A 26,033-nucleotide genomic window follows, 5' to 3' on the forward strand; every position below is an offset into this window, starting at 1 on the left:
TCAGAATTCCTTGGATTGGAGAGACCCAGTTTTCATTTCAGAGAATCGAAAGCTTGTGATTGTTCCCTCCCCGGATACGAGCAACAGGGTTGACCCAGTGCTTTTTTTCCTCCTCTGTCCCGGTCGTTTACCATCAATCCCAGAACGGTAAGAGACCGTGGTGGTTCGTCTTCCTCTGTCCCAGTAGTTTACCATCAATCCCAGAACGGTAAGAGACCCTTTGGGTTAGGAGTCCCAGCTTTCATTTCAGAGAATCGAAAGCTTGTGGTTGTTGAACCCTCCCCGGATACGAGCCGACAGCATTGAACCAGTGCTTCGTGTTCCTCTTCCTCTGTCCCAGGACGGTAAGAGACCTGTTGTGTTAAATTCATTTAACCAAAGATCTTGAATTGGCCTCTTTAGGGTGAAAGTCGGGTAATGACATTTAAGGGGAAGGTTGATTTTTGTATTTGATGGGAGATTTTCGGCGTGAACGGCGAAGGTTTTCACGGAAACATCGTATGAAAAGGCACCGACGCCTCTCGTCTGCACCGAGTAGTAGGTATTTACATTGGTAAAGATCACGAAGCGAATGAAATGAGGGAAGTAATACGTTTTAATTTGGCATATCTGAGCCCCGTTTCTCAGTATCATTTAAAGATCATCTTTGTTTTACGACGCTTTTGGGACAGCCCATCATGGACCGTTTGTTTACGTGTTTGCTGTGTAGTGATCTTTAGCCTGCGCTAAATATACCCTGGGAAGTCAAGCGGACATAAACAGTTGTCACTTTAAGGTAAACGGCTACCTGTTTTTTAGTAGTAACAACCTAAGTCCGACTTGACTAGCAAAAGTATGAATGAAACGTGATAGTTAATTTTTATTAGTCAAAATATTTTTACTAGTCAAAATTGAATTACAGGTCTCTGATGTAATTACATTTAAACATCTCCAACATATAGGAAAATGTATAATTATGACTAGCTAAATCGGTGTTCTGTCAGTTAAATTCAATTTCATATCCAAAACTATTACTAAAAATAAACGTTATTACTAAAAAATTCTGGAAAAGGTTTGTTGTTTATAGAGAAAATTAACCAGTTAAAATATACATTTTAGATGGAAAGCGGAGCGGCTGTTTTGAAAGTAAATTAATTTCAAAATGGTTTTGGTGGTACGCAGAACGAGCGTTCATGAAACCTTCCTCCTCAGCTTTTTACAATGGACACTAGGCTTTGGCTATTCGATGCACAGTTTTGTCCATTTCCTGTCCAAAAACACTTGATTAATTTATACATCTTATTGCCAGGTTTATGACTGGCAATAAGGAAGAGCTATACTGTACTCTCTTCAGTTGCCCCAAAGGTAGGGTTTTTTTTGTTTGTTTGGTTTTTTTTTTAAGCGCCTTTGAAAATTATGAATTTTGGCTGTGAAAATGGACTTTTAAGCTTTTATGTATGTGGGAACAAAATGTTCTTACTCAACCCCCATCCTGTACCATACTGGCTTTGAGCCTCTAATACTGCTTGACTGGGTGTCTTCAAACAAAGTCTGAACATTCACTTCTTAACTCAGTCCCTAAGCAGTTAAATAGGCACTTAACTAAACACAGAAGGCTAGGAAACAGACATGAGGAAAACACTAAGGCATGGTAACACACGAACTAAGCAAACAAATAAAACAAGGACGATAACGGTGATCATTATGATCACACTTAACCAAGACAATTAAGCACTAACCAGACACAGGTGAACATAGGAACAGCGAGAACCAAGACAAGGACTGGAATTAAGGAACAGATGAGGGGCGGAGAAAAAGAAACAAGGAATGGAACGAGGGAGTAAAGGAAAACAGAAACAGGGATGCCAGGAGGGTGGGCAATTGTGACATTGATGGATATTGCAAAACGCTAAGTTACACTGGACAAGGGCATGTGCCAAATGCTTTAAATATCAATGTAAATTTTGGTTTGCAAGATAAATACTGGCTGGAGCAATCTGTGTGCGTGCAGTGTTGTGTGGGATAAAGGGTGCGGTTCATTACAGAAGATCACAATTCCAATTTCTGAAAATTCTTTGGCGTGACTAACAAATAATCAAAATCAAGCAAATTCATAATCACAAGCTTTGCAACAGCTGGAAAGCAAGCCACTAAACTCACACACTCATCTTCTCTCTGCGGAGAAGGAACTCTTTTTTTCACTACACTTTCCCAGTGCTCTTAAACCAGAACTAGGGTCTGGATTATACCATTACTTGCTAGTTGGTTAAAAATTATGCAAGGATCTTAAAAGATCTTTTCAGACTGGTTTTCAGGAATACAAGATTCAAGCATTAAATCTTGGTGTCCTATGAGTTTGACAACTCTTACATAAGCATACACTATGATGTAATAGACGTTTTACTGGTTCTCCTCGCATGCCTCCCTTTCTAGGATGGTCCAACCCCCAGAAGAAGGTGCCTTCCCCTGCCACTCCATTCCTGTGGACAACTGGGTAAGTAAACACATCATCAAATACACAATGTTATTGATGTTATGTGTTATATTATCCTGGTGATGTGTTTAGTCTTCATCACACTGTTTGTGCCATTTGCAGTCCAGACCAATCTGATAACTCTTAAGTGGGATAAATACTTTTGAAAAGCACCATATATAGACATTTTGATTTACTTTTAACATATACATTTATTTACATTAATTTTTATTTGGTGTTTTTATTATTTTGTATACTAAGAATCTTCTATTTTTTGGAACCTTCTCCACAACTCAATATTAGATCAAAGTGAATGTTAGAACCTGTTGACACTATGATTTTACAGATGTGTTAAATGATTACAAATAATTATTTGCTTAAATGGTTAATGATTGAACATTCTTGTGACATTTTGGAGTGAAGGAGCAAGGTTTGAGTGATGGACAACAAATAGAATTGTAATGAAAAAATCAAAAAGGTAAACACAGGCACAAAATGAGGTAAAAAAAATGTAACAAAAAATCAAATAAAGGCAATTGAGAGGCTGAATAGACTTGAATTCATGGGCTTGTGAAATGAGTTCTCATATAGGAGAATGTCAGTGCAAAGCACTGAAAAGGTGGTCCTGTGTCTTTTAAATAAGGAGGAAGGAATGAGGTGCAGGTGCATGTGATTAATTAATTTAAAGGTGATTGTGAACTTGGAAGTGGTTATGTGTCATGATTGGTGGAGGGACTGGTGATTGACGAGCTGGAGGAGGATGGAAGGGGCTGTGAGGGTGATAGTCTGTGGGTGTGGGCCAGAGCATGACAATTCTAACTCATTTTGTATTTTCACTGAGTTGTTTTTAGTTTGTATTAGTGTCCCTGTTATAGATAGTGTATTACAAATGAAATGGCCTTATCTTGAGGCAGTGTTCCTATACATACTGTACTGATAGCTTTGTACATATTTAATCAGCACACACCAAAACATAGTGTTTAAACAAATAAACAAAAATGACTGTCATAACAGTTGTTTATTTCTCTCCTTTAGATGCCTTGAAATAAAGGAAGAAACTGATTTATGTATAAGAAATAATGGGCAAGTATTATAAGATTCAAACATTTTCAGCACCAACATGGCAGTGCTACAATATCATAATTTTTTACATTTTGTTCCTGTACAGATGAACTTCACAAGTTGCCACTTGAACAATGGACAGAATCTATGGTGAGCACATGGTTAAAATCAATAGGTGTAAAAGAAGAGTACATTCAAAAACTTAAAGAAGAGGAAGTGAATGGTCAAGTCCTGCTTGAAATCACAGAGGACTTTCTGAAAAAAGAGACTGGAATGAAATCTGGCCCTGCACTCTTGATAATTAAGAAAAGAAATGCGTTAATTGACACTGTAGACAAAATTCAAAAGCAGTGCAATAAGGCATGTGAAAAGCCTGCTAAAATTAAGGACCCAGGGGCAGTGTCCAACCAAAGAACCAGCCATCCCCAGCAGGAAGAGATCAAAGAAGACTTTGTCACTGTCCCAACTAAAAAAAGAGATACAAAGCCTCGACCTTTGGGCAAAAATGGCATTGACTATGCATATGTAAAACACGATGTTCTTGAGCCAGAATCAGGTGTCATTGATCTAATAAGGCCATGTCATGAATACAAGGCATTTACAGTTGCCGCAACTTTAGATCGCCAAAGACTTCAAGCAAAGTTTGCAAAGGAAGTTTTAAAGTTTGCTGCAGGATGCATAAACATTAGATCAAATGGCACCATTTACTTTGGTATAATGGATAGCAGGGATAATACTGGCCATGTGCATGGTGAAATCATTGGAGTTCCCATTAAAGAAAAAGATATGTATGTTGACGCATTGGATCATATTGAAAAGAGTTTCTCTAATAACTGCGAGCTTGCACGGCAGTGTATTCGACCACCTCAATTCATTCAGGTTATTCAACCAAACAGCAAAGAAGAACATTATGTAGTTGAAGTTGATGTTGTTCCCTCAGTTAGCTTAGTGAAGAATAGGGTGCTTGCTGTCCGTTTGCCAAACTTCAGAGAGAATTCCAATAAAGTTGAATTTGAAAAGGAAGTAACTTTTTGTAGAGTTGGGTCCAAAACGGAGCCAATTTCTGACCTAAATGAATTTTACCAAGGAATCTGTCAAAGGGATGCCCAAAGGGAGAGTGCAGAGCAAATACACTCTTTCACAGGCCCAGATCTCTGCCAAGACGTGGGAAGAAAACTTGTCATGCTTTTAACAAGTGGGAAGAAAACCATGGACAAAGAGAAATGGTACATACTTGTTACAAACAAGTTCCGAAAGGAAGATCTTAGCAGCATTCATTTTTTGCTGAACATGAATATCTTCTGTGTGTTTGACTTTGACCCAGATTCCAATACGTCTGGGTTATGTCGTGAGTATGTTAAGCACCATACTGCAAACCTTCATTTCCTGCATAACTACAAAATTCAAAGTGACATGAGTATCAGAGAATTTGAGAGTCGCCTCCATTTGTTTGAACAGACAAGCTGGATATTTTGTAATGGACGAAATGATTTCAAAGGCAATGAGAAGCCTTGTGATGAGAACACTTGGTCTAAAACAAAGAGGACTTTCTTAAAGGATTGTGTGTCACTGATTTGCAAGGACATCTTGCCCAAAGGAACCTTTCTTGTGATTTTCCTTCTCACCTCACACGTGGAGACACCTCTCCTGAGCACATTCTATGAATTCTTCACTGACATGAATGGACATGAAGACATTATATGCATCTCAGAATCAGAGGAGAACTTTCTAAAATGGCAGGCATTTGCTCTTCATTCCTGTGATTCAGAAACCGTGGAAAAATCAAGTGTTGTAGGAATGCAGATGAACCATGTCAATGCAACTCTACAGGAAGTCCAGACTTCCACTACTACCAAGCTCTTACCTGTGTATGCCAATGCAAAGTGCTGTCTTGAGAAACGTGATGAGGAACGGATGCCTTCGTTGGAGATTTTAGCTGTCAACCAATGCGAAGACCATTGGTCTGACCAAGACACCATTGAATCAAATAAAAAGGATGTGGAGAGACAGTTTTACCATGGAGGAAAAGTAACATGGATGAATTTGTGGCTAGCTGAGAAAAACTTTGTTGAGGAAATAATACATAGAGAAGCCTACTATGACGTGACCAAACTTTTGAGTAACTCTCTTAAGCAGAGCCCTGTTTGTATGCCCATCAGTTGCATCAATATATACCATCATCCTGGCAGTGGTGGAAGCACAGTAGCAAGGCAGGTACTTTGGAGTCACAGAGACAGACTAAAGTGTGCGGTTGTGAAACCGTCATACCCTATCGATATAGTCTCAAAACATGCTGTCGAGCTTCGAGAGTATGGGGAGAAAGATCCACACAAATGCCTCTCTGTTCTCTTACTTGTTGAAGATTGTGAGAAAGAGTATTTAGAAGACTTGAAGAATGAACTGGAAGAGGCTGTCTACACCAAGGAAGTTTCACATGGAACACCATGCTTCATTCTCCTCAGCTGTAAAAGATCCAACACTCCAGAGAAAATGTGCAAGGAGTCACCCCTACAGAATGTCTCTGTGACTCACAAACTTTCCTCAGAAGAAAAACGACAATTTGCAAGAAAACGGAAACAGCTTGAGAGAGAGTTCCAGCCAGAGTTTATCTTGACATTTGTCTTGATGAGTGAGGAATTTGAAAATGATGTAATTGCTAAATATGTTAAAACATTTGTAAGAAATTTGCTACAAGACATTGATTATGCATCTGTCGTGACTAGACTCATTCGCTACGTAGCTCTGCTCAACACCTATGTCCAGAACTCTTTTATTTCACAGTCACACTGTGAAGCCCTGCTTGCTTTACCTATGCATATGAATAGATTCCGACAGCATGCATTTGAGCATTCTCTGAGCGAGCAGGCTAAATTAATCTTCATACATTTGAGAGATGAAAGGACCTACATTGAATCTATCAGAATCATTCACCCACTGGTTGCAGAGAACATTCTCCATCAGCTTTTGGGGGACAAACAACAAAGTGACCTAGCACGGGAGCTTCTCAGAGATGATGTGCTCTTTGAGCACAGATTTGGGAGAGAAGATTACATGAAGTTCCTCCGAGCACTGTTCATGAAGCGCTACAGGATCAGCAAAGGCGATCAATCTGACAGCCTTTTCTCTCCCCTCATTGAGCATATCATAAACAATGAAGAGGTGGGAAAAGCCATTGAGCTCCTTAAGGAGGCATACAAAAGGTTCAACAAGGATGCATTTTTTGCTCAGCTCCTAGCTCGTCTCAACTACCGCCATGAAAGATTTGAAGAGGCAGAAGATTGGGCTGACATTGCAGTAAAAACACTGCCTAACAACTCCTACATCCTTGACACAAAAGGTCAGGTGTACAAAAGATGGTTCATAGCCAAATGCAAATCCATGGATAAGATTGACAAAACACCAGAGAACACAGCAGATGCCATTGAAACAGCTCTTAAAGCCATTGATTGTTTCCAAGCATGTGAGAAGGCAGCAGAAGCAGACATGGATGCAATGAACCTTTCAGGGTTTTTTGGAAATGTACATGTTGGATGCAGCTTATTAAAGTTGATTACTTCACTTCCTGTGTTCTCAATAAACGTGAATGGTCGTTCCGAATGCCTGAGGTACCTGCTCACAGACCACATTCCAATGGAAATTGAAAAACCATGGCAGAAATTTCATGACAAGCTCAAAAACCTTCAAGCTACAATGCATGAGTCATTGGATTGGATATCCGAAGACCTGAGTTATTTTCAGAGAGACCCAAATACAGTTGAGGAGGAGACCTCTAAGAGCTGTGAGATGACCATACGTAATGCTAAGCAATGGTTGGTAACCAAGTCAGCTGTTTATGGCAAGTACTTCAGTGAGGCTTCACTCAGCACTGTTCCTAGTCAGTGGCAGTCTAATCCAGCATGTCTGTCTCCCTTAATTAAGCGCATGATTATCTACCACCTTGGTGGGGGAAACATCACAACAATCTTTTCCATTCTAGACCAGAAAGACAAAGTCAAAACTTTTGAGGACATAATTTCACTGTATCCAAAAAACCCTCTGAGTGCTCACATGGATCAGAAGGATCTTGTCAATTATACTGCGACACATATTGCATTCAGTGCAGTCTCACCACAGTCACATAGGCTAGCTGCCTTCAGTGATCTGCAAAGGCTCAGCCGCCAGTTTCTTCAGGACAAGTCAAGGTGCCTTACAAGTGCACTTTTTTTATGTATGCTGCTGTTCTGGCCAGAGGAGAATGACTCTGATCGTGAAAAGGAGAACAAATATGAAGAGGTTCTCTCTGCTGTTGAATTCCTCAAAAGAACGTACTGGGCCAGAATCAAAGATATCCCTCATAGAAGGAAGCGCATTTATACCCATTTCTTCCTGGGAAATGGAGCTCAATATGAGAAATTTGTCCACAAAAGTAAGATTGAAACGAGAACCAAAATGTCACTTTCAGAAAAGCGTCAAAAATGGATCCAAGGTGAATTGCTGGAAATGCCAAACATTGCAGAAATGCTCAAGCGTGTGACTGGCTGGACAGAGGATGGAACTGTGTACCTCGAGGGTCCTAAAACAAAAAAGTTTCCCATTCTGGCTCTTCATGCAAATTCAGTACCTTATGGCAGTGAAAATGTCACCTTCAATTTGGGCTTCACATTGAGAGGGCCAGTTGCATACAATATTAAGACAGTAAATGGTCAGGCTATTTAGAATTTGTCGAACATATATTCCTAAGAAACTGAAGGAGGACTTTTCCTGCAAAAATTTTACATGACTGCACACAAACAAACTGACCAGAACGTACACATTTTTTAAACTTGGAGTCTTAAGGATATTGTTGATGGAATCAGTAATGTTTTACTTAAATATCAAGATGTATGATCATTTGAATATTGTGCACAATTTTGTTACATTATTGTTATGAAAGTAAATGGTCAGGCTGTTTATAACATGTTGGAAAACATTTCTAAGAAACTGAAGAAAGACATTTCCTGACCAGAGCTTGTACCTTTTTTGACTTTTAGGGATATTGTTGATGGAATCAATAATGTTTGACTTGCATATCAAGACATATGATTGTTTATACTGTGCCCACTTTGTTGTTATATTATTGTTATAAAAATGATTTTCCTTCTGTTATTTAATCTTAAATACTTCAGAGAGCTCATTTAATGCCCAGGCTTTTTTTTTAAAAAGGAATGTTTTCATGTCATAGGATTTGGTTATACTTCAGAGAAGTAATGCAGAACAGACTAATTATAAGCTCTCATTTGAATGTTACCTCTGTGAAAGTGTTTGTGGTACTTTTGATACTCATGATCTTTCTATTTTTTTAATATCTTTAATAAAATACTAATATATATTGCTAGTTTCAGTTTTATTGTCAGTTTGTCTGTTAAGCTCCACCTTTTTAATTAGGAATACATTAAGAGAATTCTTAATCTGCAATACAGCAAAGTATAAAATTCAGAGAAAAAGGATGAAAATGGGAATAAAAAGCTAAAACAAAAAAATATATAAAGAGTAGTAAAATAAATAAAAACATTTACAAATCAGCTAAAACAGCAAGAGATGGAAGGAAATAGATTTGAGATTCTAAATGTACTTGGTCGGATAAGACCGCTGGTTGTGAGCAGTCCTGCACTGATCCAGCATTATCCTGCACGGTAAGACACGTTCTGAGTTAATTACCAAACCTTTCAGCTGTGAAATGGTACTTAAAATGTTCTGTAATTGAGTACAATCAAACAAAGAATCAATCATGTAGGCTATAGGGCAGTAAAATGATGGGGTAAAAGAGACTTAAGTATCTTATGCCAATTTCTAGAAAAGACTAGAAAATAAACACTTCACTGGCAAACTGCCATCTGTACACAGTGAAGATTTTAGATCTCGGGTACCTACACACCACATACCCCGTTGAACTGTAGTTGAAGAGTTAACTGAAAAAATAAACTAAAATTTAATACAGTGCTTTCTGATAAGTGCATGAAAATTGTTCCGACAAAAGGTGTGAAATGTGACTAGTCCCTTGGGTGGAGTTCCTCCCACAGTCCACAAGCATGGAGGTTAGGTAAAATAAAAATGGCTACCTTAAAAAAACCTCCTTGTATGATTGTGTGTGTGAATGACTGTATACCTGCATGCCCAGAGGGATGGCGCTTTGTCCTGCGTGTTATTCCTTATTCCTTTCCTGTACCCCATGCAGTCCTCCAGGGAGTTCTGAGAAAGTGTATACATCATTCATTCTCTTGTGACAAAAATACTATTAATAATAAAGAATAAATTAAAAGCGACAGCAGATGTCACCCTTACTTCCCCCACCAGACTTCATCCTGTTTCCTTTTTTGGAAGTATTTATCCAAGGAATGCATTTTAAAAAGAGCAAAGTTGGCACCTACTTCAACACTAACTTTTAGATGTCCTTTATATGCTAACATGTTAACAGACATTTCCTTTACTATGAATTGTAAGGGCACTTGTCACTGTACATAAACAGAAAGCACCTTTTACTGTATTTTGTTTTAAATGTTTATTCCAGGCGATACCAGCCTAGTTCTACCTGTTGTTACCCACTTATTCCAAATTATTCTGTGGTTCCAGTTGTATCTAATGAAATCTATGACTGTAACGTGAGCCCGAGTGCCAAGGAGCAGGTCGCACAGACTCCGACGTGGACAGACATTTATTAATACATAAAGACAACGGCACTCCCATATAACACAAACACGAAACGGTTAACATTAAACAAAAACAATGAACACGAATACATTTAACAAGAAGGAGAAGCAGACAATGTCCAGGCTAACATTAACTTCAACACCAACAATGACCAACAGCACTGCACCCTATGACAAGGGTTTAAATACACACAAACAAGGTGCAGGTGTGTGTAGGCGTGGTTACACACAGACATGCGTGCCAAACCACGTTACTCGTGAGAGGCGAACGTTCCGTGGCAATGACTCAAAATAAACCACAGGGTTGCTTCACTCACTGGATCCATATTGAATTTTACATTTTGCAGAGTTTACTTGGCATCATTTCTTAGGCTCATTTTGGGCCCTTAAGGTTATGTGTAATTAAAAGGTATACATTAATAATGTATGTATTTGGGTCATTTGATGTAGTACTTACAAATTACACTATAACAAATAAGATATCTTTTCATTTGCAATATGCCAAGTGGGAAATCGTGTGGTCATTTTTCATTTTTTTTTTCTTTATTACAGTCATTCGTCTGATATGTGGTTGCTAATTTCTGAATGAATTTTAATAAAAAATTACCGATATATTTGCATTCAGTTAGCAGTTTGGAAGCGCAGACACGCGGGCATCATTGCACAACTCTGCTGGCCTGTAGCCCTTATTGAGACGCAAAACAATGCTCTCGCTCACGTTTTTAAACAACAGCCATACATCACCGTCGAACACAGAACGGGAATTTGAATATACTTCTCTATATTAAAATATATGTGCATTTTCTTTAATAGCGTTCCCTCTTAAGGGACCAGCCTTGAAGCCAAGCACAGGTGCAATACGCAGCCGATATTCATATGTAAACACTTTAGTGCACTGAAGGTTTTGTCTTCCCACCAATGAAGCTGGAGTTTATACTTTAAGATATACAGATTTGCCGTTAACATCCCAAGTTCCTCTCAGTTGCTTTAGGATAAGTTTATTTGCACAAATGTATATGTCAAAATGTAGAGAAGACCGGTTCCAACGTCACGTTTTATCAGGATACAAACCTCCTTTTGACATCATTAGTGCGAAATCATACCTTAGAAAATATAAAACATTATAAACTGGGTGTGCATATACTGGCAAAGATGTCCTGTGGTAGGCTACTTTATTTGACTGTTTACACTTTTATAATACATCTTTTGTTGAACCTAGATTTTATATAGGTTCATATGAATGACTGATGCAGTAAGTTGAGTTGGCGGCGTATGTATTACCTATCAGTTTCTGTCACAGACTCCTTTAAATTAGCCAACTGCGTAGATCCTTCATGAATGAACCCACGTGACCAAACATCATATGACGTCTGGCGTCTTAACAAGAGAAAGGGGGCATCGGCCGCGCGCGCAATAAATAAAGAAAGAAAGTGAATATATATATATATATATATATATATATATATATATATATATATATATATATATATATATATATGTGTGTGTGTGTATGTGTGTGTGTGTGTGTGTGTGTGTGTGTGTGTGTGTATGCATGCTCTAGGGTTTACAGAGGGCAGCACAGTGTCGACTACCTACATATCACTAATTGCAAAGCGGAGGATATTCTCTCACTTCAGTAAGTCAAGCCGAAGTTGAATGTCAATATGTTAAAGAAATGTTTTGTTATGCTGAGTGTGCACGCGTGCACGTCGACTTCTGTTCATTCCTATATGTGCCCGGCACGAGCTCGTAGCGTATCAGCCGCCTGAGTTGACAGTTCTGTGGACGTGCGCTTAAAACGGCCACGCTGATTCATCGGTAAGAGCAACCTTCTTTCACGCCGCCGCTGTGTTCGCTTAACATGTGGAAGGTGCCGCGCTGGGGGGGGGGGGGTTACAGTCTAGGGGAATTCCCTCTTCTAGGTGCGGGAGGCGGCACGAGTCGAAATCACGAGCATATAGTGACAGCTAGGGGCTTGTCGAGAAATGTCCTAAGTCGATGTCTAGGTGGGTAGTTTGTTAGCTCATGCACGTTGCTCCCAAACCTGCTGTTTCATCAGCGGCTCGGTGCGCGCAGAGAAGCCAGCGAAAGCCGAGGCTCCCGTTTCACAGAGCCATAGCAGGTAGGCTGCGTTTGTTTATTGCAAAACAAGAAAGTGAGCTCGGCTGGTTGTTTCTTCTGCTTCTCTGTGAAATCGAGTGTTTGTCACATTTCAGAGGAATTGGCGTAGCTCTTCGACGTTCAGCTGAAGGTTAATTGGTGCCGCCGCTTCTCGATGGACATGCAAATGATTTCCTCTCATTTTTGAAGTGCTTTTAGATTCCGTGGTTTTTGGTGCCGTTGGTTTGCGCTGGGTTTCAAACGGTAAGCGAATGAGCTTTTGTTTAATATGCTGATTCATCATAACGATTGGCAATTGGGAAGCCAGCACGTTCATCTCACGGGCGAGCGCGGACAAAGGTCTAACGCGAGAGCGATCGATGTCTATCAGCCAGCTTCCCTTCGATTCGGTGGCTGTCGAGGAGCTCGTGGTGGTTTGCTGCAGAAATCTTACCTGATGTTTTGGTTTTTCACATTTTATGAACGACTGATTATTTTGTAACGGAATACTGGCAGTCTTTAAAATGATAAAGAAAGAAATAAAAAATACCTGTTAGAATGCATTTAGATTTTTTAGACGATATATTTTACTTTATAAACATTGTTTTGCTTTCATACAACATTTACTTGTTCCTTATAAATCATACTGATTGCAGTCATATATGTAATCTCCTTCCTGATCTCCTGTGTCTATGTTTACTCCTAGGGATATGATAATATTAAACATTCGAGAGTAGCAGTAATAGCCTGCAATACCCTCTCTCTGGTGACCACAGACTCTTAGTGGCCACAATAGCACTGTCAGCTAAGATGGACCTACTCTCTTTTTAGAGCCTGTGATTAAACTTTAAATGCAAGAGCTTTTAAAACCGGACGCACTATGTCTCTGCCACACCTTTACGTTGTGACCATAAAAAGCCGACCTGTATAGCACTGCCTGGACTGAACTGTTGATGGACGTCAGAACCCTCATTCAGACAGAGCGTCACATGGATATATGAGGAACACCAGATCGCATTATAGGCAAACTGTCCATTCCTGTCCTGTCACCGCGCATTCGAAGCACAAGCAGGTCCCATCGCACATTTATAAGGACGCCCTTTTGTGTCAGCAGAGCCAGCTCACATTCTATAATTTCTCTTTCTCCTGCCATGGCAGGTAACAAGAACAGATGAGGGTCTTCTGTGTGCAGTAGGGGGTAGCGTAGGCAGCAGGGGTGTGTGTGTGCGTGTGTGTGTAGGTGCACACGTTTTTGGGCCACGCGGATTGAGTCTGTCTGTGGAGTCTGTCTGTGTGTGTGTGTGTGTGTGTTCTGGGGGTTAGTGGTGGAGACTAGGTGAGGTTGGGGGCTGGGGTGTAGACACTGGGCACTGGCTTAGAGATTTATGGTCCATCACATTCAAGGGGCTACCATAAGTCCAATCGCGGTGCACTGTGGGTATAAGTGCTGCTCCTGCTCCTGGGTGAGTCTGAGGCTGGTGCTCATTGGCTGAGGTGAGCTCAGGGGGTGAGGGGGGTGGGGGGTGGGAGTTGATGAAACCCGGAGAAAGAGTTTAGCATGGTGAGGAGACGCACTGCGTATCTGATGCGGCATGTTCATAACTTGCTAATGGCACTTTGGCCCCTCCGAAAGTGTTTGTTTGGTGTGGTTAGTGCTGGGGGTGAGGGTGGGGTTGAGTGTTGGGTCCTAGTAGAGAGGTGTGGGTCCTCAACAGTGGAGCTCAGTCTACTGAGAGGCAGGAGAGGCTGGAGAGAATGCCATTAAGAGGGCGAAGCGGAGAGAAAATCGTGGGGGTTTTTGGGGTGGTGAGGGGAGGGGAGGCTGATGATGAAACTCGCTGCAAGTGTAGAGGCTTCAGACTTTCTTCTGCCTGCTGTTGCCATGTCGCACGCTGAGAGCTGCACTGTGCAGAGATGTGTGTGTGTGCTTTAGCTGCAGATGTGTTAGACTCTTCAGTGAGGCTTCTCTAACATTCCTTTAACATTATCATCAACATCTTCTTCTTTCTCATCATTATTATTACTCAATAATAATTATGATTATTAAATGTACCCTTTTTTACGATGGGTTTTTCTGCCACTGTGAAGCTGTTTGCGTCAGATTTAGTTTCAACCCATGACTGTTATGATCATCTGATGAAACCAAAAGTTTTAAACAGTTGCATCAGGATTTTAGAGATCCACTGTGTCCTTGTGCCAACTCACTAATTATGACTACCACAATGCGTAGTTATTAAATAGGAATACCATAACATGTAGTTATTAATTAGGAATTGCACAATGTATATTAATTAATTAGTAATACCACAATGTGTTGTTATTAGTCATGGAGAAAATTATTTAAAGGAAGCACTCATTATTCTTCAAGAGGTCTCCACCAGCATGTGCTTGTATGTTGCCCAAGCATACATGATACGGTAGAGATTACATTCTTTGCGGGGCTCCGTCTCAGTCTCTTGGTCTTCAGGGGGCAGATAACTGACAAAGCCTGAAACTCAGAGTATGGAGCTCAAGGGATACTCGTTCTCCATGACAGACCCTAGACAGACACAAAGCGAACAGGTGACATTTTTCAGTACAATACTTTTTCAATACTCCTCTTTAATGGGGCAGGGCTCTATGTTCCATATATCAGTTAGTCTCTATTTACATTTGTTATATACAGCACAGCTTTCACCTCTGTGAGGCTACAAATGACAATGGAACGAGCAGACAGTTTGTATTAGTAATGACGCTATTTAGAGAATAGCCCTGCCCACAGAAGTAGCCCCATCCTCAGGAGAAGCCTTGCCACAGGTGGCCCTGCCCTCAGGAGTAGCCCCGCCTACATGAGTAGCCCCGCCCTCAGCCCAGGAAGGCTTGTCATCAGGCCGTTCGTTGGTTTACTGAGGGTCTCTGTCCACGTGCATGTGTAAAGGACATGCATAAAGCCTGAGCTTTGCTGAGCCTACTGATGTCGGTCCTGTTTTTTAATTATTTATTTTTGAAAGCAAAAAGAAATGTAGGCTACTTTTTTTGCTTAGAGTGGAGCTGTGGTCCATGTGGGCTGCATAGCCAGGGTGTGGGCAGGCTTCCTCTCCCAGGCCTGGGCTGTCTCTCTGGGCTGAGTGTGTAGAAGGGCGTGTGATTTTCCTCGCTGCGCACGGCACCGCGTCCCTCCACTGCTCAACCCAGCAGTGGTCTCAGGAGAGCGCGTCATCAGGAGCAGGCTTCCCGCAAACTCGCCTGCCAATTTTAGGCAAGATTTCGCGGGAGATATTTGCCCTAATTTCAATCATGCACTTAAATTGTGGCTGTCTGGTGCGGAGTCTGCAGCTGCCATAAATCAATACGGCAGAGAAAAAAGAAAATCTGATCGTTTATAACAAATGTTGGAAGCAGGGCTCGAAGGTCAATACTGAGTACATTCGGATTTTCATGGAGAGAAGAAATCCAATCTCTTCTCCACCGTCTCCCTTAACTCCATACCTCTAACGCCTGGGCCCCTCCAGCTGACCCGCTGGGGGGTGAACTCGTGTGAATACCTCGTCCATCCCACCGTACGGATCAAATAAATAATGGGGTGATACTCTGACACTCACCATTCTGTCGACTCCACCTGTAATGAATGAGGGTGTTAACATTCTTTATCTGCTCCCCCACCCCGTCACTAATGATACATCACACCCCTTTCCACTGACTGAATCATTTACATCCTTTGCTCAGTCGCTCCTGTTTCACGCTCTGAATCCCTGCTAGTTAATGGCTTCCCTGCCTCTCCAACACCTTGTGTTTACTTCCATACATAAACTGACGGCAGCCCCACAGCACCTCTGGCTCGCTCACTCGCCCCGGCAACTGACTCTGATTTTTAATTCGCGCTTAAATGGCGCTCGACACACACAGCTTGTTTGATAATTGACTTCACTCAGCTGAAGGGAGGGATGATTAGATGCGAATATCACTGCTTATGCGCACCCGCGCGCGCGCGTGAATGCACGTTGTTATTGTTTCTGTTAGGTATGATGCAGAGGAAGAAAAGAAAAGCATCCCTACGTTTCTGCATGAATGTCCGGTGCAGATCATGCATGAAATTAAATACAGAAAGTTTCCAGAGCGCTTGCTGATGATCTGTCTTAATTAGTCAGCTGAATTTCTAAGCCTTCAGTACTGAAATTATCCAGTTTTTGCAGCTTAGAAGCTAACAAGGTTACAGCATTTCCCAGAGGCAAAAAAGTGGGGCCATCTTGATTTCAGGATGATTGCAACTGATTGAGGTCCCAAATTAACTTTTTTGTTTCTTCTGCAATGCCTGCTGAAATCATTTTACTTGTTTCAACATTTGTAGATCAGTATTAAGAATTTAGCATACACCGCATTACACATTATTATGCAAATTGGATTTAAGTGTCATAAAGATTGAACTTTTTGTTTTTCAATTAAACTCATGGATGGTATTGTGTCTCAGGGCTCTTTGAATCACTGAATTCAATCTCAGACACCTGTGATAATTAGTTTGCTAGGTGAGCCCAATTAAAGGAAAACTACCTAAGAAGGATGTTCCACATTATTAAGCAGGCCACAGGTTTCAAGCAATATGGGAAAGAAAAAGGATCTCTGCTGCCAAAAAGTGTCAACTATTGCAATGCCTTGGACAGGGTATGAAAACATTAGATATTTCATGAAAACTTAAGCGTGATCATCATACTCTGAAGAAATTTGTGGCTGATTCAGAGCACAGACGGGTTCGTGCAGATAAAGACATAATGAGGAAGGTTTCTGACAGACAAATTCATTGGATTAAGAGAGCAGCTGCTAAAAGGCCATTACAAAGCAGCAAACAGGTATTTGAAGCTGCTGGTGCCTCTGGAGTGCCACGAAGGTGTAGGATCCTCCACATGCTTGCAGTTGTGCATAAACCTACTATTCAGCCACCCCTAACCAGTGCTCACAAGCATAAATGGTTACAGTGTGCCCAGACATACCTGAAGACTAATTTTCAAACAGTCTTGTTTACTGATGAGTACCATGCAACCCTGGATGGTCCAGATGGATGGAGTAGTGGATGGCCACCATGTTGCGACAACAAGGCGGCGACATCAGCAAGCAGGTGGCAGAGTCGTGTTTTGGGCCGGAATCATGGGGAGAGAGCTGGTAGTCCCCTTTAGGGTCCCTGAAGGTGTGAAAATGACCTCAGCAAAGTATATAGAGGTTATGACTGACCACTTTCTTCCATGGTACAAAAAGAAGAACTGTGCCTTCCGTAGCAAAATCATCTTCATGCATGACAATGCAGCATCTCATGCTGCAAAGAATACCTCTGTGTCATTGGCTGCTATGGGCTTAAAAGGAGAGAAACTCATGGTGTGGCCATCATCCCTCCCTGACCTCAACCCTATTGAGAACCTTTGGAATATCCTCAAGCAAAAGATCTATGAGGGTGGGAGGCAGTTCACATCAAAACAGCAGCTCTGGGAGGCTATCCTGCAAAGAAATACAAGCGGAAACTCTCCAAAAACTCAACTTCAATGGATGCAAGAATTGTGAAGGTGATATCAAAGAAGGGGTCTTATGTTAACATGTAACTTGGCCTGTTAAGATGTTTATTTTTTATTTATTTTTTTTTATTGAAATAGCTTTTTATTTCAGTAGATGTGACAATGCTACAAATTCAACAAATGACCTTTTTCATTTCTTTACAACCTATAAAATGTTTTGAAATGTTGTGCATAGTAATTTGGAACAGTGCATTTTGAGTTTCATTATTTTTGAAAAAATACCGTTATCATTGGGAGGTTTGTTCAATAAAATTCAATTTATATTCCAACTTGAAATTGAATTGTTGATGACTTAAAAATTATACTGATTGTCATTTGCATTGAGCATTTAGGAAAATCAGAGAAAAATATCATTTGCACACAAGTTCGGAACGCGGTTTAGTCAAGCGGTATTATACGCTTATGAAAAACATTCCTGGAGGTAAAATGCAGTTTTCATTCATGTGGTGGTCTATGAGATGAATTTAAACGCGCGCTTCACACCAACACACTGGAGTCCCGTCCCGTCCTGTCCCCCCAGCCCTGCTATTCCCCCAGGGCCTCACGCCAGTAGTGATCCCGGCAGCTTGTGTATGCTGACACTGTGACCCAGGACAACAGAGAACATCAAGCGAGCTAGGGTTTTCACGAGAGAAGCTCCCTCTCTTCAACTTAGCTGAATGAGTAATGCCAGAGTGAGTGACGTTGCCCTGCTTTGCTACGCAGCCATCACTGGGATCGTGGGCCGAGGCTTTGAGCCCCAGACGTTGATGGAATTTAAGGCTCTGGTGATTTCCTCCCTGACCAGCAGAATCATAAACTACTCAGTAAGTAGCAAGTGGGCGTGGTGGTGGCTAATAACCCAACCCCTCCCCTCTTAACCATAGTCCCACCCAGCCCTAAATAACCCCTTGATGGAAGAACGCAGGCGTTCATTTATGACAGGAGGCCTCGAGCGTGCCATACTCATGATGTGTATATTTCTAACTATAATGTGTAGATTTATCATTATGATGTGTGTTTATCATTATAATGTGTATGTTTATAATTTCTTTATCATTGTGCATGCTTTAGACCTTGCCAGTCCTAAACGCCTGTTAGATTGATGAGAGTGGGCTGTAGTTTGAAGGTTGGGAGTGATGGTTCTGCTTGTGTTAGTTCAACTTCGCCGCTCCCTAATTGGTGCCTTAGTCGTGGTCTTTGCTGAGGTCGGGACTTTTCCTCTCCTCTTTTTTGAAAGCCTCAAAATGTGTTGAGGGTGCATTTTTCACAAAGCTGCTTCTCTCTCCCTTTCTGTCTCTCCTTCAGCCTTTACCGAAGTCTCTCGCTCGCTCTCTCACTCTCTCGCCCTCTCTTCTCCATGACCTCACTCAGCGCTTTGTATTTTCCTGTGGGTGTGATGTCTCTCCTCTACAAGTAATCACCCCTGATTTGTCAGCATTCTTCTTGCCGATTCATAAAAATTCAGCTTGCGCCTGCAGAAGAAGCCCGCCTCGAACACGCACACTTGAACCCCTCAGGGCTGTCCCCTGCACCCCCCAGACACACACACACACACACACACACACACACACACACGCTTGCTCGCTCGCTGTCACTCACTCACTCTCTCTCCAACCCCTCAATGCTAGTCTCTGGAGGCCCTGCGCCCTGTACTGGGCAGCCATGAAAGCAGTTAAGAGGGCAGTGTGCATTAGCTCTGCTGCGGGGTAAGAGGCTACATTGTGCTCCATCTTCTTCCACAGGAAAGTTCAAAGCCTTCAAAAAAGTGTTCAAAGCCCCGTGACGAGGAGTGGAGCACAGCAGCAGGAAAGGGCATAGGCAATGTAGGAGACAGGATGCATACAGAGATGAGTGACATTTATTATGGGCAAATCCATGATCAGTAATGTTAGTGCGGTCCAGGCTCGAAGTACCAGTTGGGTCGTACAAAGAAATGAAGCTAGAATACATGGCAAAAGCAAAGACTGACAATGGAATACAAGCAGGAAGTCAGGAACACAGTGAGAGAAAATCAACTAGCAGAAGATAAGTGGCTAGAAACAAGAAACCCCTGACACAAGGTGGGATACACATAATGAGACAAAAGCTGGAAACAGGCACCAGAGCAAAAATCACAATGACGACAAGACAAAAAAAAAAAACAACACGCCAAGGCAACCACGACACCAAAGAGGAAAATGGTGTCAAGCTCTCTTCTAAGGCTTCTCACTGAAAGTGAAGTGCATTTAACCATCTGCCATTTTATGGCAGTCGTGATATAGAGTTTAACTACAAGCTGAAAAGTTACCTTTGAAGACAAACTGACATAACTGCTAACAATCTGTAATTATTTTATGACCACATATTACCTTCAGGAATCTTATATTTCTGTCTTCTAATGTTAATGGTATAAATATGGTTAGTTTTTTTGAACAACCTTGACAGAAGCAATCTGGTCGTTATCTACGCTCAAGGATGACTGTCTGGAGGGGCGCAGTTCCATGCTTTAGTTATGCAGACATTCCAGGCTTTCATGCAGACGTACTCTAGCCCTTCATTAGCGCCTAGCGTCTTACAAGATCACCGCTATTGGCTGGATATTTTCGGGTGTCAACCCAGCGAACACAATGATGTGTAAAAACCCTAGTAATATTACTGTACAATTGTGATTCAAGCATGTCAGTGTACAGGCTGGTCTACCACCCATATAGTCCAGTCAGCAGTAGCCCAGAGGTCAGAGACTGACCAGTAATGAACATACCAGTATACAGGCTGGTCTACCATATAGTGCAGGACCCATATAGTCCAGACAACAGTAGCCCAGAGACTGACAAGTAGTGAAGAGGGAAGAAGGAAGCTGTGTATGTGGACGTGATAATGTGGTTAGTGAATGTAGCTACAATGAAGGCGCTTCTGATAAACTGTCTGTGAATATATAGAGAGCGATATGTGGGGGTATCGTGTGCAGCACAGACATGCTGTTTTCAGAAGGCAGCGGAAGACACCTTTTGTATTCCAGAAATAAATATATCACTGAAGAGTGTTTTTATGCACAGCAGGAGACGAGGAGAATGTTTCATGCACTCATGCGCATGCACATGACCCTGCGCGCACGTACACACACACACACACACACACACACACACACACACACACACACACACACACACACACACACACACACACACACACACACACACACACACACACACACACTCTTTCATGATTTAAGCCACTTAGAAGCAGAGCTGGTTTCAAAATATCTGCTTTGATAAAGTGTTTGTGATAATGTTGGTTAAAGAAGCTGAAGTACTGAACTCTCTTTCACAGAATTGATTCCTATCATACAAAACTCCCCTTGAATTGAATTGCTCCTGAATTGATTTACTTTTGAATCAGCTGTTACCACTGAATTGTAAATGGGAGCATTTTGCTGTTGGGCCAGTTGTTTGTTTCCCTGAGATATGTAGCATGTCTTATAGCATTACAGAGGATTAGACAGTTATGTAGTATGTCTTATAGCATTACAGAGGGTTAGACAGTTATGTAGTATGTCTTATAGCATTACAGAGGATTAGACAGTTATGTAGCATGTCTTATAGCATTACAGAGGATTAGACAGTTATGTAGCATGTCTTATAGCATTACAGAGGATTAGACAGTTATGTAGCATGTCTTATAGCATTACAGAGGATTAGACAGTTATGTAGCATGTCTTATAGCATTACAGAGGATTAGACGGTTATGTAGCATGTCTTATAGCATTACAGAGGATTAGACGGTTATGTAGCATGTCTTATAGCATTACAGAGGATTAGACGGTTATGTAGCATGTTTTATAGCATTACAGAGGATTAGACGGTTATGTAGCATGTTTTATAGCATTACAGAGGATTAGACGGTTATGTAGTATGTCTTATAGCATTACAGAGGATTAGACGGTTATGTAGCATGTCTTATAGCATTACAGAGGATTAGACGGTTATGTAGCATGTCTTATAGCATTACAGAGGATTAGACAGTTATGTAGCATGTCTTATAGCATTACAGAGGATTAGACGGTTATGTAGCATGTCTTATAGCATTACAGAGGATTAGACGGTTATGTAGCATGTCTTATAGCATTACAGAGGATTAGACAGTTATGTAGCATGTCTTATAGCATTACAGAGGATTAGACAGTTATGTAGCATGTTTAATAGCAATACAGAGGATTAGACAGTTATGTAGCATGTCTTATAGCATTACAGAGGATTAGACAGTTATGTAGCATGTTTTATAACATTACAGAGGATTACACAGTTATGTAGCATGTTTTATAGCATTACAGAGGATTAGACAGTTATGTAGCATGTCTTATAGCATTATAGAGGATTAGACAGTTATGTAGTGTCTTATAGCATTATAGAGGATTAGACAGTTATGTAGCATGTCTTATAGCATTACAGAGGATTAGACAGTTATGTAGTGTCTTATAGCATTATAGAGGATTAGACAGTTATGTAGTGTCTTATAGCATTATAGAGGATTAGACAGTTATGTAGTATGTCTTATAGCATTACAGAGGATTAGACAGTTATGTAGTATGTTTTATAGCATTACAGAAGATTAGACAGTTATGCAGTATGTTTTATAGGATTACAGAGGATTAGACAGTTATGTAGTATGTCTTATAGCATTACAGATGATTGTTAAACACTAATTCTGCTCATTGAACATTTTTGAATAGTCAACAAGGTAATGGTGTCAAGGGACAAGGAGCTTCACCTGCCATATGAGCCTACCAGCAAGAGCTATACATAGCACTGATGAGACACGAACCTGCAGTGGACCGGGTTCAACAATAATAATTGCCTGAATACTCGGGGCAAGTCAAACATGAAGTTGGCACAGCAACATGCAAAATCACTTGTCAGGTTGGCCCTGTTCATTGGGTGGGGGGCTCGGGGTGTTAACAACATAACTGATGCCAGACTCAATGCACTCAAATATTTAACCCTGCGTAAAGCAACAATGGTCTTATCCATTCGTGCATACAGTCAAATCAAACCAATGATATCTGTTTACAAACAACGTCAGAGCGTTGTGTGCAGGAAAATGGAGAAGCGTGAATATGACGCAAAATGAGTCCACAGCTTCTTTCCCTCATGGAGCGATTTTGACCCCTCTGTACCTGAGATGTTCTGTAAACTGTAGGGCAGATATACAAGGCTCTTTTTTGTCAGAACTGCAAATTATAGAAATTGCTCAACAGCTCTCTCTGTCACAATGCATATAGCAGTGATAAAAGCATGTTTGGCCCACTACACGGCAGTGGTAGCTCAGTGGTTAAGGTGCTTGACTTGTAATCGGAAGGTTGCTGGTTCACGTCCCACCACTGCCGAGTTGTCACTGTTGCGCCCCTGAGCGAGACCCTGAATGCCTGTGTTGTGCTCAGTCTTAATTGTAAATTGCTTTGGATATAAAAAGTGTGAGATGGATGTAAATGACAAAATTAGTCAAAACAGCATATCTCATGCTTGAAAGGTGTTTGGTATGTTTTAAAAGAAAAATAAATGAAAGTATATTGTGAGAATGTGCATTTATTTTTAAAAATAAATAACCTTACTAAATTAATTGGCTTATGTGTGCGTATTTGTATGTGAATAGCACTTTGAAAATTTGGTTCATCACGGTGAATTTTCCAGTCACATGCCCGACTGGGGAAGTCGGGGGGGAAAAGATAACGTTGACCCTGCTTTGAGACTCCAATTCTAGACTCCTAGGGCTCCTTAGTTTATGCCCTGTTCTTTCTGAATATGACCAGTGCAGGGTGGCGTTAACCAGCAAGCTCTGGTGCAGGTGGAACTGAGTGGAACTCAACCGGCCCGATGGTACTCCCATGATACTTTCTGCCTCTCTGCTCTTCATGCTGTCATCATATTCAGATTCTCCTCTAACAAACTGCTGCCTTTTCCTGTTTGACTAAGGTGAGGGCCACACCTGTTGGGCTTCTCCGTTGCCATGGCGAAACCGGGGTCTTCTTTGGGGCGAGTATCTTGGGTCCTGTGACGCCGGGGTGCATTTATTAGGCCTTCCATCAAGCCGTGCTCGCCTTCTGCTTTTAGAATAGAGGGAGGGAAAGGGCAGGTGACACAGTGAGTTGGACTGCCCTCAGATTCCCTGACCATGAGGGAGAGTGAGGGTGGGTGTGTGAAGAGGCATGGAGCACGGCTGGAGATGGAGCCCAGCTGTGCACTGTTGGGGACTGTGTGTTTGGCAGCCAGTAAAGTGGCATGAGTCCGCTGAGCCAGCAGCACAGCCTGTGTGTGTGTGTGTGTGTGTGTGTTTGTGCATGCGCAGATTCTTCTGTTGTCTCTGCCTGTGTGACTCCAGTCTTGCTGCAACCCAGCTGTTTCAGTTCCGTCCAGTACAACGCACACACACACACACACACACACACACACACAAACACACACACACACACACACACACACACACACACACACACACACACACACAAATACAAACACATCACCAAACAGTTCATCAGATAAGCTTTCTGCTAACACACACACATATACACACACACACACTCAGAAAGGATACTCTGAGTTCTAAGCCCAGGTAGAAAATTTGCTATTCTTGCACATTTGTGGCTGAACTCTTTAAATCGCTGACCTCTTGTTTATTCATTATTAGCTCAACATAGACCTACATGGCCATAATACCCTAAAATAAGCAGCTAATAACTCCTCCCACTGCGCTGATGATCTCCACTGAAGTGCTTCTGCCTAATGCCTGCAGCTGCTTTAGACCTCCTCTGCGATTATTTCTTTATTTTGATGACTGACACACCCTGCTGCTTCCCTACTTCTTGCTTAGCTTGTTAAATCCCGTCCTGTGGGACGAGGGACCGGCCCATATAAAACACTGGCCCAGACCCAGACCACGGGAACAATATTTGTACCATCACGCATCTGCACTCATGGTACTCCATGAATGGCCTTATTTCTCTCCAGGTTTTTTTTCTGTTCTGTTCCTGAACCAAAATCAAACGATTTGACTTGATGTCGGGTGAAAGATGAAAGCACTCTAATCCTGATGAGGGAAAATCTGTTTCTGTCCAATTATATGTACATTTAAAAAGACCGTAAGTGAAGTATGGATGTAAGTGAACCACAGGTGTTTGTGAATCACGGATGTTGTTTGTTGTCTTGGCAGACCGTCTTGCAGGGCAGTTCGGAGTGTTTCTCGTGGCATGACTACTACAAACAAGGGACACAAAGCACTGAAGGCAAGTCTCAGCCAACTGGCCACTTTCAGATGCCACTTTTCTTTCTCACATGCTCCACCTCCATATCCTTGTATTTCTCTTTTATCATATTCTCACTGTCCTCCTAAACTCTTGCCTTCGCCCCACCCCCGTCCTGCCCTCTGCACCTCCCCTGTCCTGCCTTCTGTCCCGCCCTTTGTCCTGCCCTTCGCCCCACCCCTGTCCCGCCCTCTGCCCCGCCCTCCCCACCCCACCCGGCAGGTGAAGCGTGAGCCGGGCGAGAATGGCACGAGCCTCACGGATGACGAGCTGGTGTCGATGTCGGTGCGCGAGCTGAACCAGCACCTGCGCGGCCTCTCCAAGGAGGAGATCTTGCAGCTGAAGCAGCGGCGGCGAACGCTCAAGAACCGCGGCTACGCCGCTAGCTGCCGCGTCAAGCGCGTCACGCAGAAGGAGGAGCTGGAGAAGCAGAAGGCAGAGCTACAGCGGGAGGTGGAGAAGCTGGCCTCGGAGAACGCCAGCATGAAGGTGGAGCTGGACGTGCTGCGCTCCAAGTACGAGGCGCTGCAGAGCTTTGCTAGGACTGTGGCCCGCGGGCCTGTGGCGCCCACCCGGGGCCCCATCGCCTCCATCGTCGGGCCCCTCATCCCGGGCAAGGTGGCTGCCACCAGCGTCATTACCATCGTCAAGTCCAAAACGGAGGCGCGGTCGTAAGGCCATGGGGGATGTTGTAAACGCTTTGGTCAGCACGTCCTTATCAAGCACAGGCTTCTGCTTTGAGAAAAAAAAAAGAAAAAAAACAAAAGAAAAGATAAAATTGCAGTCAAATACACTCTGTCTGCTCCATCTGTGTGCTCCACAACGGGCCAAACTTGGTGAGTGCCAGTGGGGCAATAAACAGTCCCCTCTGTCTCTACCGCCTAAGCATAGAGATAATGACTGTTGAAGTACAAAGGATATGCCCAATCAGGACATTCCATGGTAGATTTACATGTATGGAT

At 42.1% G+C, this 26,033-nt stretch overlaps 2 protein-coding genes across 5 annotated transcripts; both read left to right on the plus strand.

Annotated features, from left to right (window-relative positions):
• The first annotated feature begins 83 nt into the window (after positions 1-83).
• samd9l (sterile alpha motif domain containing 9 like) lies at positions 84-8,867 on the plus strand. Of its 4 annotated transcripts, none has more exons than XM_027006769.2 (5): positions 84-344; positions 1,289-1,344; positions 2,413-2,473; positions 3,488-3,535; positions 3,621-8,867. In XM_027006769.2, the coding sequence occupies exons 4-5, from the start codon at positions 3,532-3,534 to the stop codon at positions 8,207-8,209; spliced, it is 4,593 nt and encodes a 1,530-aa protein (XP_026862570.2). In that variant the 5' UTR covers positions 84-344; positions 1,289-1,344; positions 2,413-2,473; positions 3,488-3,531; the 3' UTR covers positions 8,210-8,867. The 4 variants fall into 4 exon arrangements, with proteins under 4 accessions (XP_026862570.2, XP_026862572.2, XP_026862571.2 ...); XM_027006770.2 differs by lacking the exon at positions 84-344 and adding an exon at positions 360-775; XM_027006771.2 differs by lacking the exon at positions 1,289-1,344.
• Positions 8,868-12,238: 3,371 nt separating this feature from the next.
• Positions 12,239-25,746, plus strand: mafga (v-maf avian musculoaponeurotic fibrosarcoma oncogene homolog Ga). Its single transcript, XM_035530737.1, has 3 exons — positions 12,239-12,301; positions 24,981-25,053; positions 25,294-25,746. Exons 2-3 carry the CDS (start codon positions 25,018-25,020, stop codon positions 25,744-25,746), a joined length of 489 nt encoding a protein of 162 aa, XP_035386630.1. The 5' UTR covers positions 12,239-12,301; positions 24,981-25,017.
• Positions 25,747-26,033: the final 287 nt, after the last annotated feature.

Source organism: Electrophorus electricus, chromosome 1 (assembly GCF_013358815.1).
Source record: "Electrophorus electricus isolate fEleEle1 chromosome 1, fEleEle1.pri, whole genome shotgun sequence".
In the NCBI taxonomy this organism is placed as follows: domain Eukaryota; kingdom Metazoa; phylum Chordata; class Actinopteri; order Gymnotiformes; family Gymnotidae; genus Electrophorus; species Electrophorus electricus.